We start from the raw sequence: 11,141 nt of genomic DNA, 5'->3' as shown, positions 1-11,141 counted from the left end.
TTCTCCGGGACTGTTGGGTCCCACGAACGCCCAGTCCAATCGCGAGGCGGGTAGTCGAGTTGAGTTGGCAGCGAAACCGGTCGGGAAAAGTGCTGGTTCACCAACGGCTGAGATGGTTTCAGAAGACCGAGACGAACGGTTAGATTCATCTCGTGGCCCACTTAACCACGGTTACTTTTGAACCCCAGGCAAGGCTTAATATATTATAAAGAGGGCCAGAGGGGGGACTGGCGGCGGCGTGGTTGGAGGTCTGGGAGGAGTACCGTAGAGGTCTTGGCGTCGCTAGCGCCGGGGTCACAGCGGTCGACCGTTCCTTTGATATCATCGAGCCGTCGGTGCCCGGTCCTCGCCCTGCCGCTGGGGTCGGACCAGACGGCCGGCGTCGCTCCCTCCAGATCTTCGCCGCCGTCGTAATCGCCTCGGTAGGGCTTGATCCCAGTCTACTTGATTTCGTTTCGGTGGATTCGTTCGATAGTTTTAGTTCTGTTCATATGTTCGCATCTCAAGCTTTTCCCCTTTTCCTTCGGTTTGACTTGGACTCGTATGGTTCCCTTGTCCTCAAAGCAAATAACGTTTGATCTAGTTGCTAATTGTAGTTTTCATGCATACATGTTTGATCTTTGTATGCAAATCCATCTCTTTGGACTTGATTTATTGGACGAACGGCACGTTGTTGTGCTCTTCCAAATTTAAAGGAACAAAAAATTATTGTTCTTTGTGATTTATGTAATTTTTAGTAATCGATGATTTATTCACTATAGAGATACATTTATTTTCATGTTAATTGCGCGAATCGAATTCTAGGAGTTAGTTCTTATCTAATACTACAAGCAAATGCAAAGTTCAATGCTCGAGGGGATTTAGCACACTAAGAATCATAGAGTAAGAGAAACTTGTAGGTTCAGATTCGATTTGCATGCTTGGATGCAGGTGATATTAGCTTTTGTGATCTCAAGGTGATTTATTGCATCAACAATAGTTAGTTCTTTTTTGTGTTCTTGTATGCAATTATTTCTGTGCATTATCCTGCAAGTGATTCACTCCTGTGTTTATCTTTCCCGTTCCCTGTTTATCTTGCTTAGAGAAAAAAAGGGTACTGAATTCACCAGTGAATTGGTAGTCAATAAGTTCGAATTCTTAGCTAAAGTTCTGACAATCGGACTCCCTTGCAGCATTGGGTTCTTCACTTTCTAAATGGCTTTTGAAGCATAGAGGAATTGCTAGGCCTCCATGACTCCTACCAACTCTTCTTGATGCAAAGCTTGTGGTTTTCCTCCATTTCATGATTGTTAATGTGCATCTTCCCCTCTCCGTAACCGCGTCAGCCTCTGTGTTTGGCGTGCGCACGAAGAAGAGGAAGAAGACATCTCAGTTTGGCTTTCCTGGCCTCATTAACCTTTGACGATACCCTGGTGATTTCCATGTCTTTTAATTTGGACAGCCCTGTTCAGACCCAGATGGCAGTTTCAGTCTTAAAACATACCACAAGTGGTGATTTATGTGGTAACAGAATTGGCGAAGGAAAACCGGTGGGGCGGCGTCGGGTGTTTATCCAGACCGAGACGGGCTGTGTGTTGGGTCTCGAGTTGGACCGCCAGGACAATGCCCACACCGTGAAGAGGAAGCTGCAGATTGCACTCAATGTTCCCACTGAGGAGAGCTTACTCACTTTTGGTGATCTTGTGTTAAAGAATGACCTCAGTGCCATCCGGGGCGATTCCCCGTTGCTTCTCTCGAGGAACTCGATGCACAGGAGTTCCTCGACCCCGTGCCTGTCCCCGAGCATAAAAGATCATCAACAGAGGGATTCCAGTGGGCCGATTGAGATATTGGGTTGCTCAAGCCGCTGTGACCGGATGAAACAGCTCGTCAGGGATGCCGTGAAGGCCATTAAGAGTGGTGTCGATCCCATTCCTGTTCACAATGGGCTCGGAGGTGCCTACTATTTCAGGAATAGCAATGGTGACAATGTTGCAATCGTCAAGCCAACGGACGAGGAACCATTTGCGCCTAACAATCCAAAAGGTTTCATTGGTAAAGCCCTTGGCCAGCCAGGTCTGAAAAGATCTGTACGTGTTGGTGAGACGGGCTTCAGGGAGGTTGCCGCATACCTTTTGGACTATGGAAACTTTGCAAATGTTCCTCCGACAGCTCTTGTAAAGATAACCCACTCGGTGTTCCATGTCAACGATGGAATGAATAATAACAGTGGAGCCAGGCACTGCAGCAGAAAGCAGCAGGTGATCAGCAAGATTGCTTCTTTCCAGCAGTTCATTCCTCATGATTTTGATGCCAGTGACCATGGCACATCGAGCTTCCCTGTTGCTGCGATACACAGAATTGGGATACTTGATATAAGAATTTTCAACACAGATAGGCATGCTGGAAACTTGTTGGTGAGGAAGCTTGAAAATGGGATTGGTAGGTTTGGGGGAAGGATGGAACTGATCCCTATAGATCATGGCCTCTGCCTGCCGGAGAGCTTGGAGGATCCCTATTTTGAGTGGATCCACTGGCCACAGGCATCAGTACCATTTTCCAAGGATGAGCTAGAATATATTGCCACTCTTGATCCGATGAAAGATTCTGACATGCTTCGGATGGAATTGCCAATGATCCGAGAAGCCTGCCTCAGAGTCTTGGTCTTGTGCACAATTTTCCTCAAGGAAGCAGCAGCTTTTGGGCTTTGCCTAGCGGAGATCGGTGAGATGATGAGCAGAGAGTTCAGGGGAATGGAAGAAGAACCTAGTGAGCTGGAGGGCATATGCATCGAGGCAATGAGGTTAGCAGCAGAAAGAGAGGGGTTTTGTCCAAAACCTGTGCTAGAGGAGGAAGAAGATTTCCAGTTTCAGATGGAATGCAATGAGGATGATCAGCATGTGATGTATAATTCATTGCATTCGTTCGACTTTGGACTGAATGGAGGATGCCCCAGAAGCCTTCTGTCAAGGTTGGAGGAGAGCATGGAGGAAGAAGAGGAAAATGATGAGGAGAACAAAGAGAGCAGTGTCACCGGCTTCCCCCATGTTTGTGAGAAACTTCTGTATGTTTCCGAGCTTTCGGCATCACTGAAAGGTGTCAGCATCACTGGAAAGACTCGGAGGAACCAGGTTGGAACACAGAACAGGAATACTTATAGTACTGGTAAGGCATACAATAGGGATGGTGGAGGCATTCAATCTGTGAATAGTAGGAGTGCTGATGAAACACTTCCTTCAAGCGTGAGTTTTGTGAGGCTGGCAGACATGGATGAAGAGGAATGGGCGGTTTTTCTTGAGAATTTCCAGGAGTTGTTGCCCAATGCATTCCAGCATCGGAAGTGTTTGACCACAGGTCAAAGGCAGATGCAGAGACTGGGCACTTCTTGCCAGTTTTGAGTAGGAGATGAAATGGAGACAGGATAGAGTGGATCGGTAGTTTGATTCCAGTTTGTTGTTTGCGCTGCCCTTTCATGTAGGTGTGAAGCATGAAGCAGGATTAGAATAACACCATGCAGATCGGCTAGGGAGGAGGAAGTGATCTTGTATATCTTGGGTTGTAGTTGCTTGAAATAAAACATTAGGGAAGTTGTGTACATTTGTTAGACAGGAATCATGGGTAGGTCGGAGTTGCTTGGAATAAAATTTTAGAAAATTCATGTATATTCTTTGGACAAAAGATGTTAGTTCTTCATTATCTTTCACTTTCTCTGCATGTCGATACTGGCTTTGGATCAGGTGACTGTGAAGTGGTTGTCATTTAGTTTGAATTATTGTCTGTTTAACCAATCTTCCAATCGGCGGATTAATGTGAAGCCTATATTTTCTTTTCTTTACATGGATTTTTTTTTATTTAATGAGAGCTCAACCATTCTATGTCTCTTTATCCTTTGTGAAACTTGTGGTGGCTGCAGGTAATGAACTTTGTGGAGGTGATTGAGATTATTTATTGGATCATATCTTATGATAACGAGAATATGTTTGGAGATTTTGATGCAAAGATCTTTCCAGGAAGTCATTATTTTCATGCTAAATTCACTCCACAAGATACTAATGGCTTTAAACTTTGATTGAAGCTATCTGTTTGTGATTCTTAGTAGGATAGGTCATGTAACCTAAAACCCTGATGTGGCTACAATTCTCTGATCAAAGCGGCTAGCTGTTCAACCTTGCAGGATTCGGGTTACGACAGTGGGGACTACAACACCCTACTTAAATGTATTCAGCTGTCCACTTAATTTGCAAGTTCTTGCACAAAGCCTAGCATGTCTCAACTGTGACGTTTTCACCACCATTGGGCAAAGATTTATGCCAGTGGAGGCAGGTGGAAACGTGATCTGAAAAATCTAACAGAGAGCGACAAAATCTCTGCTCTCTGCCAGTCTCCCTTATCCAAAATTATGGGCAACTCTGGTTCTGAAACAGAGAGCCAGAGATCAGTGCAGAACACAGATGAAGATGATGATGGGAAATGGGAAAACCAGGGGCCCAGTGGGTTCGTACAGCCCACTGGAAATCCGAAGGGCAATCAATGAAACAGCCGAAGTTTTGACGATCCAGACACTTAACCGCACAATTATTCTGATGGTGAGAAGTATGTCTGCAGGCTGCAAGTCACTCTCCTGAGATAATCTACTGTGTAGTTGATGCTAATCTCTCTCTCTCTCTCTCTCTCTCTCTCTCAAAAATCAGAATATAAATAATCAAAAGCAAACAGTGAAATTGAAAAAAAATTCTTGTCGATATACGTAGAATGCAAAGACTGCAATAAACAAGACAAGGATAGCCGAGACAAAAAATACTTACCGTCTCCATCTTGGGACCTGCACCTGAGGATTCCTCCGTTGAAGCAGTCATCTCCATGCTCCTGTCGCTGGCAAGCACATCTGCAGCTAACTTCTCTACCTAATTACATGTAAATTTCCGTTCAGCATTTATTAAAGAGGCTTCAGTCCCAACAAAAACACACTGAAATCATGTGATCGGAATAGTTATGGCATTTTCAAGAACATGTAGCCCCACAACAGACACACTGTTCTGCAAAATTAACATGCATCTTCATACATAATGTGTTCATCTCTAATTTATACAGACATTGGATACATGCTGGCAAACTACATCATGAAAATATACAAGTCTAACAAAAACGCATATTCCACACACAATCATCAACAAAACCCTAGTTTTCTTAATAGTTGACAAAAAGAAAATCAGTGGCCAGAGTGTTTCTCAGTCACTACTAGAATGAAAAGATCAATGTTTACACAGATTTTGGAGAACCAACAACCCCCACCTGAAAATCTGTAGCTGAAGACTCTGTCAATGCATCCATAGATGATTTTGGAAACCCAAGTTCAGTTCCATTCTGAGGTCCCTTGTAACTCTTAGGAATGTGGGCATCGCCTTTTCTTTTACACTTCTCAAGCAGAACTTTGTTCTTTTTCGTTAAGGCAGATATCTGCAAGCAGAAGATGTACATGATTTTAGAAGAGCAAAGCTTTTTGCTAGAAGTTCTCCAAGAGAAACCTAAAAAATAATACATATTCTAGGTGAATCAACTGCAAATTGTTGTGCTAAAAAACAATTTCACAGCATGTCCAAGGTAAGAACATAATTGAACATAAGCGCCACGATCACTCTGTCATATACATTTTTTCAAACAGTGAAATTTGTTTGGATGCAATGAAAAAAATTTGGGGTTGCAGATGGCATAGCATTGAATTTTCAGCACATGCTATTTGGTAATTTTGATGGCTTATTCTAACGGCTTGTTTTTTGCCCATAGGATCTCGATTATTGTTTCCTCAACATTCTTAATCATGGCACCTGTTGTTTTTCTTTTGCCACCACCTCGTATCATTCTAGAGACTTCAACAAATTTCTCATTCTTGGACTTTCTCAAGAAAGGTGTCATACCTATTACCTTCGTCGCAAATCCTTACCTCTCTTTGGACCATATTCTAAAGTTGACCACCTGTATCTTTCCTCGAGTGGAACCAATCATGGAGATCTTTGTCCAACAGACATTACCTTCTCCATCTAGGACTTAAGATGATGTCTCAGCTTCAAATAAGATGCATGTTAAAATGTTGTCAAATCCGACATAATAGTAGTAGTACCAAGCATGTCAGAAAACGATGATACATCACTACGAAACATATTGAAGGATACAAGGAGCACAGATATTAAGAAGCAGTCCAAAGATCAGGTTGAGCTTAGATCAAAGTTCTAAAATAATCTGTCCACTGGACTGATCTTTTGTTTATGAATAGCGTTAAAACAGGGTAAAAGACAAAAGATTAAAATAAAAGAAGGATGCGAATTGGGAGTTTGGGACAAGAAAGGGCCATTCTGTTAAAGGTCATCTCAAGAATTAGAATGAATAAGATTTCATAGCGGCGTCACAATGTGGAAAAGTAGACATAACTGTGAGTCTTCAATAGTTTGAAGCACTTAGTTCAAATATGTATACTTATTGCTAAATATCATCAACCATTCCAAATGAAATAATAACCTGTAGAAATAATCAAATCAAGCATGTCCTTAACCTCAGATGCAAATGGTAACCATATCAGAAACATTAGTTAAACTTATTTGCTTGATGATTTAATGTTGAACAGAACAGCGAACAACAAAAGAAGAAAAGACACATACCTGTAACTGAAGACGTTCTCTTTCCAGGGCTAGTTTCATGACCAGATCACTAATAATTTTTGTCCTAATACCAATGTCTTTAGCGGTGGCTATTTTTGCACCCTCGGTTTGGTGCAATGATGTCTCTAAATATTCCAACCTTCCTCTTAGGCAACCCAGCTCTTCATTTAGTTCTAAATTGGTTTCAGTTAATAGAGTGCACTTAGATTCAGCATTCTCAGCCCTGCTTTCGGCTTTTGAAACCTTTGCTTTAAGATCCTCGATCATACTTTGCATATCAGTAATTGCAGCATATAACACATTCTGCTGCTCTTCAAGTGCTTCAGCAGATGCCTTTGCATGCTCCAACTGAGTGTTTGATTCCTTGTATCTCCTCTCTAAAAGGCTTCTCTTTTCAGATTCACTATTTCGAAGAAAAACAATCTCTTCATTTAAAGCAATATTAGATTTTCTCGATTCAGTATACTTGGCTTCTGCACTTTCAGCCTTGCTTTCAGCTCTCAAAACATTAGCTTTGAGACCCTCCATTACATTTTCCATCTGATAGAGATCAGACTGCAGTGTACTCTGTTGTTGCTGACTGGTTTCTGCAGAAGTCTTTGCCAGCTGCAACTGGACGTTAGACTCCCTAAGCTGCTCCTCAAGTGCCATCACCTTTTCCCTCAGAGACAAAATTTCTGCACTGGTCAGTATGCCTTTTTCTTCAGCTTCCATAACACTTGCTTTTAGACCTTTTTCCTTTGATGAAAGCATATCATTCAATTCTGCATGACTAGATGTCAGCCTCTCTCTGGCAGCTTCTTCAGTAGGTAATCGCATCATATTTTCCTCAAGATTAAATCTCATTTCATGTTCCCGATGCAGCGAACTGTTCAGATTAAGCTGAACAAGCTGAAGTTTTCCAGCCAGTTCTCTTGCAATACCCTGAAGTAGCTCTGCAGAGTTCTCAGCCTCAAATGCTCTCTCCAAACATATCTCCATCAACTCTTCCATGCAGTATAGCTCTCTTTCTGTGTAATGCAGTTTTATCTTAAGATCCTCTTCATTTGATCTATATTCTGAAAGTTTCTTTTCAAGATCCAATTCTCTGGCCAATGATTTTTCCAACATTTGTAAGACATGCCTTTGTTGATCAACAGTCTGCGGTTTCTTGATGGATGTCAAATGATCATTCTCAAGTTCCTCATTCTCATCAGACCCTAAGTAAATGAATACACATCATGTAAGTATGCACAAACAGAAACAAAAAAGCAATGTAATAAACTGATGGACAACTTACTGGTCTCATTATGAAACAAAGCTAGAGTTCTTTCAAACTTGGATGACTGTTCCCGAATGTCAGCAACTGAGTCTTGTAGCTTCTTCACTGATTCTTCAGCATCATGTAACTTTTCTTCTACTGTAGCAGTACAGTCTTCGACGTGCTCACCCTGACAAAAATTTTGGCGGGCCTCCATGATTTCAATTTGTAGCAAGGACATGAAGCTTTGTAGTTCATTGACCTCCATGTCTAAAATTCCAGATAGGATATCAGACTCAAAGGCCTTCATAACAGACTCATCTGAGATGTCCTCATATCCCATGTTCACACTTTCAATGTCATGCGCTCTGTCGGCCACTTGCATCAAGAGCATCTCCAAGTTCAGTAGCTTCTCAGAAGAATATGCCACATCAAGTTCTACTCTTGTTAGAGCCTCAGCTCCATTTCCACCATTTATTCTATCTTCACTTAATGATTCATCCTCTTGTAAACAGTTGCCATCATGATCATCAACAGCCATATTCTGATTATCCTTTCTCTACAGAAAATAACCTGTAGATCTAATTAGCCTTTAATGAATACAGAAAAGAAAAAGGAAACAGATCATGAACCTCAACAAGCATCCAACCAATGTAGAAGGATTATCATTTTATAATAGTTATTTTAATGACATCAACTTATCTCCATCACATGAAACTACATCATAATGGAAGAGTATTTCCACAAAAAAAAAAAAAAAAAACAAAGTAAGCTCCATTTACTTGCAGAAATAAATTAAACATGGTTGTAATGATATACTATTCTATACTTGGTGTCAATTAATAATAAATTCGATTATAGATTTCAACCAATAATATGAAGACCAAAAGATAAATACAAAGCAAGTTTCATTCTTAGAATTGTTGTGGTAATTCACAGTATTCATGTCTAACCAGATAGGTTAAAATTAAACAACAAACAAAGTCAGTAAGTATACTGATTTAGAAATCTAGAAGGATGCTGCAGCACTTGGATTTAGCAGGGCTGAGTGAGATGAGACAATTCAGAAAGGTTGCCACACGAGGGGATGAAAATAGGTTATCTAATATACTGAGTCTGGACCGTTTATGTATTGTCACATTTACTAAATTTGATTAAACATATGGTCATGCAATACTGGCTCCTCTCATTTCCCAAATCAAAATCAAGGTCATACATGCCTTAGGGACTGAAACTGGATCCGGACAATAACTGGAAAATCATACAAGGCAGAACTACAAAAGGAAGCAATGCTGGCTCCTCTCATTTCCCAAATCAAAATTAAGACGATACATGTCTTAGGGACAGAAACTGGCTCAGGACAACAACTAGAGAATCATATAAAGCAGAACTACAAAAGGAATAAAGAAGAAAACCATAATTTTTGGAGCTTAAAATTAATAGGGGCAGTCTGATGCTTAGAGCAGCACATCTGTAAAATTCTCTCTAGGTTATTTAACCAGGCACAAACATGTTAACGGAGTCAGGTTTGAAGTATTCATTGACCTTTGGGCTGCAATACAATCCACTATAGCTATTGACATGCAATATTATGTCATGGCCTTTGACAAGCTTAAAACAATCAGATGATCCTAAAACAACTGCTCAGGAGTGATTTACGGACTCAGATCTTTTTCTATACTGCACGACGAAACTCAATCAACTTCTGTCAATATCGGTGTTCAAAAATGTGAGGCAAATGAACCCAAGGTAAGTTTTATAAAATCAATTGACGTACATTAATCACACAATCTCTAAGAATTATCTTAATAACTTGAATTTATGGAAGTATTATAATGGTGATTGGAAGGTTCATTGATTCTAAAATACGCTTCAACACTGAAAAATATTCTATATAGACTTAAGTTGAACAATAATATAAGGACCACGATCATACAGTAGTGTCAAGAACCTGAGACTGATGAATGAAGATCAGCAACTGACATGACTGCCAAAAATAACGGAAAAGTTTCGTTGACATGAAATTATTCTATACACCTGCCTTAATCCCATTTACCATGATGTGGAACAATTTGGGAAATAAATGCAAATGTTTCTTTCATGAAGATTTCTTAAGTGAGTCAAAATAACGGTCAACATTTTGAAAAAATATTCTAAATCGAAAGTCACATAAACAAATAGATGTTTTGGAGTCTTACAAGCATTGTCATAAACAACTCAGTTTAGAACTTGGGACAAATTTTATAAGGTAACAAATCACAATTGACTGGTACTCATACACAGAAAAAGACAATTTATACTGATCTAATGAGGCCTTCCTTCATCCAAGGAAGGGATTAAAAGCATTCAGGGCCTTTTTGTGATACAGATGATAAGTTTTGGATCACTGAATCATAAACTTCTGGCAAAACTGGACTCCAAAATGGTAGATTATCCTGTTACTGCTTGTCAATACTAACAGAATTGTTTAGAAAGAAATAGTCTCAACTAACATATTACTTGAAGCATGAAATTGTAGGTTTATCATTCCACAATTTAGGAGACAATGTAGATCGAACGTCCTGAGGAAACACAAATTCTGAGAAAAACAGTTGGCAGGGTCTTACTTTATTACTAGATGTTGGATCTAGTTTATGAAAAAAAGAAAAAGAACAAATGGAAAAGAAAAATAAAGTTGGCTTTGATGCCTAACTTTTATGCACTTCTTTCAACAGATAAATCACATGTCCGAACAACGACCCCTACAGTGATCATCCTGCCCTCGGATTTAGCACCTAGGTCATACTGCATTTGAGATTTCTTCCGAATCCACACCGCCAGTTTTATCTCCGACATCAGAAGACTTTTCTTGTGAACCATGAAGAGAAGCGTTAAATCAAATATTTACGCCCTCAAGAACAGTTGATATCTGTCAATCATCTTAAATCTTGGGACCGAAACGGCTCGAGATACTTCGGCAACACGAAGCATCAATGCATCTATTCGCAAGGTTAAGGCAATTTATCACAGAACGAACAAGCAAAGTTGAACCCTCAGACGAGCTTCGGATCTAAAGCAAACCATAAGAACAGCTGGAAACGTTAAGAGGACTTACGACAACAATTCCGGTAGGGAGAAGAAAACGGATCGATCCGAGCCCCGATGTTTTCTATCGATCGAAAGGACCTGAATGTTAGAGTTTCGGGTGGGAATGCCGAGGCGGAGGGACGACGAGACAGACGCGGTGGTTCGACGCTCCTTGGTCACCGCTGCCTCCAACGGAAGCGAGA

General features: G+C 40.7%; 2 protein-coding genes across 5 annotated transcripts; one reads left to right on the top strand and one right to left on the bottom strand.

Moving 5' to 3' along the window:
- The first annotated feature begins 228 nt into the window (after positions 1-228).
- On the top strand, positions 229-3,682 carry LOC135616767 (phosphatidylinositol 4-kinase gamma 5-like). 2 transcript variants are annotated; one of them, XM_065116328.1, is made up of 2 exons: positions 229-422; positions 1,442-3,682. In XM_065116328.1, the coding sequence occupies exon 2, from the start codon at positions 1,458-1,460 to the stop codon at positions 3,375-3,377; it is 1,920 nt and encodes a 639-aa protein (XP_064972400.1). In that variant the 5' UTR covers positions 229-422; positions 1,442-1,457; the 3' UTR covers positions 3,378-3,682. The 2 variants fall into 2 exon arrangements, with proteins under 2 accessions (XP_064972400.1, XP_064972399.1); XM_065116327.1 differs by having other exon boundaries at positions 1,173-3,682.
- LOC103991080 (WPP domain-interacting tail-anchored protein 1) lies at positions 3,465-11,125 on the bottom strand. 3 transcript variants are annotated; one of them, XM_018828895.2, is made up of 5 exons: positions 10,967-11,125; positions 7,912-8,445; positions 6,633-7,831; positions 5,272-5,436; positions 3,465-4,883 (listed from the first exon to the last, which is right to left on the bottom strand). In XM_018828895.2, exons 2-5 carry the CDS (start codon positions 8,411-8,413, stop codon positions 4,611-4,613), a joined length of 2,139 nt encoding a protein of 712 aa, XP_018684440.2. In that variant the 5' UTR covers positions 8,414-8,445; positions 10,967-11,125; the 3' UTR covers positions 3,465-4,610. The 3 variants fall into 3 exon arrangements, with proteins under 3 accessions (XP_018684440.2, XP_018684441.2, XP_064972398.1); XM_018828896.2 differs by having other exon boundaries at positions 7,912-8,431; XM_065116326.1 differs by lacking the exon at positions 3,465-4,883 and having other exon boundaries at positions 5,014-5,436; positions 10,967-11,123.
- Positions 11,126-11,141: the final 16 nt, after the last annotated feature.

The sequence above is a fragment of the Musa acuminata genome, chromosome BXJ2-7 (genome assembly GCF_036884655.1).
Source record: "Musa acuminata AAA Group cultivar baxijiao chromosome BXJ2-7, Cavendish_Baxijiao_AAA, whole genome shotgun sequence".
NCBI classification, from domain to species: domain Eukaryota; kingdom Viridiplantae; phylum Streptophyta; class Magnoliopsida; order Zingiberales; family Musaceae; genus Musa; species Musa acuminata.
This window is presented reverse-complemented; position numbering and strand designations above follow the sequence as displayed.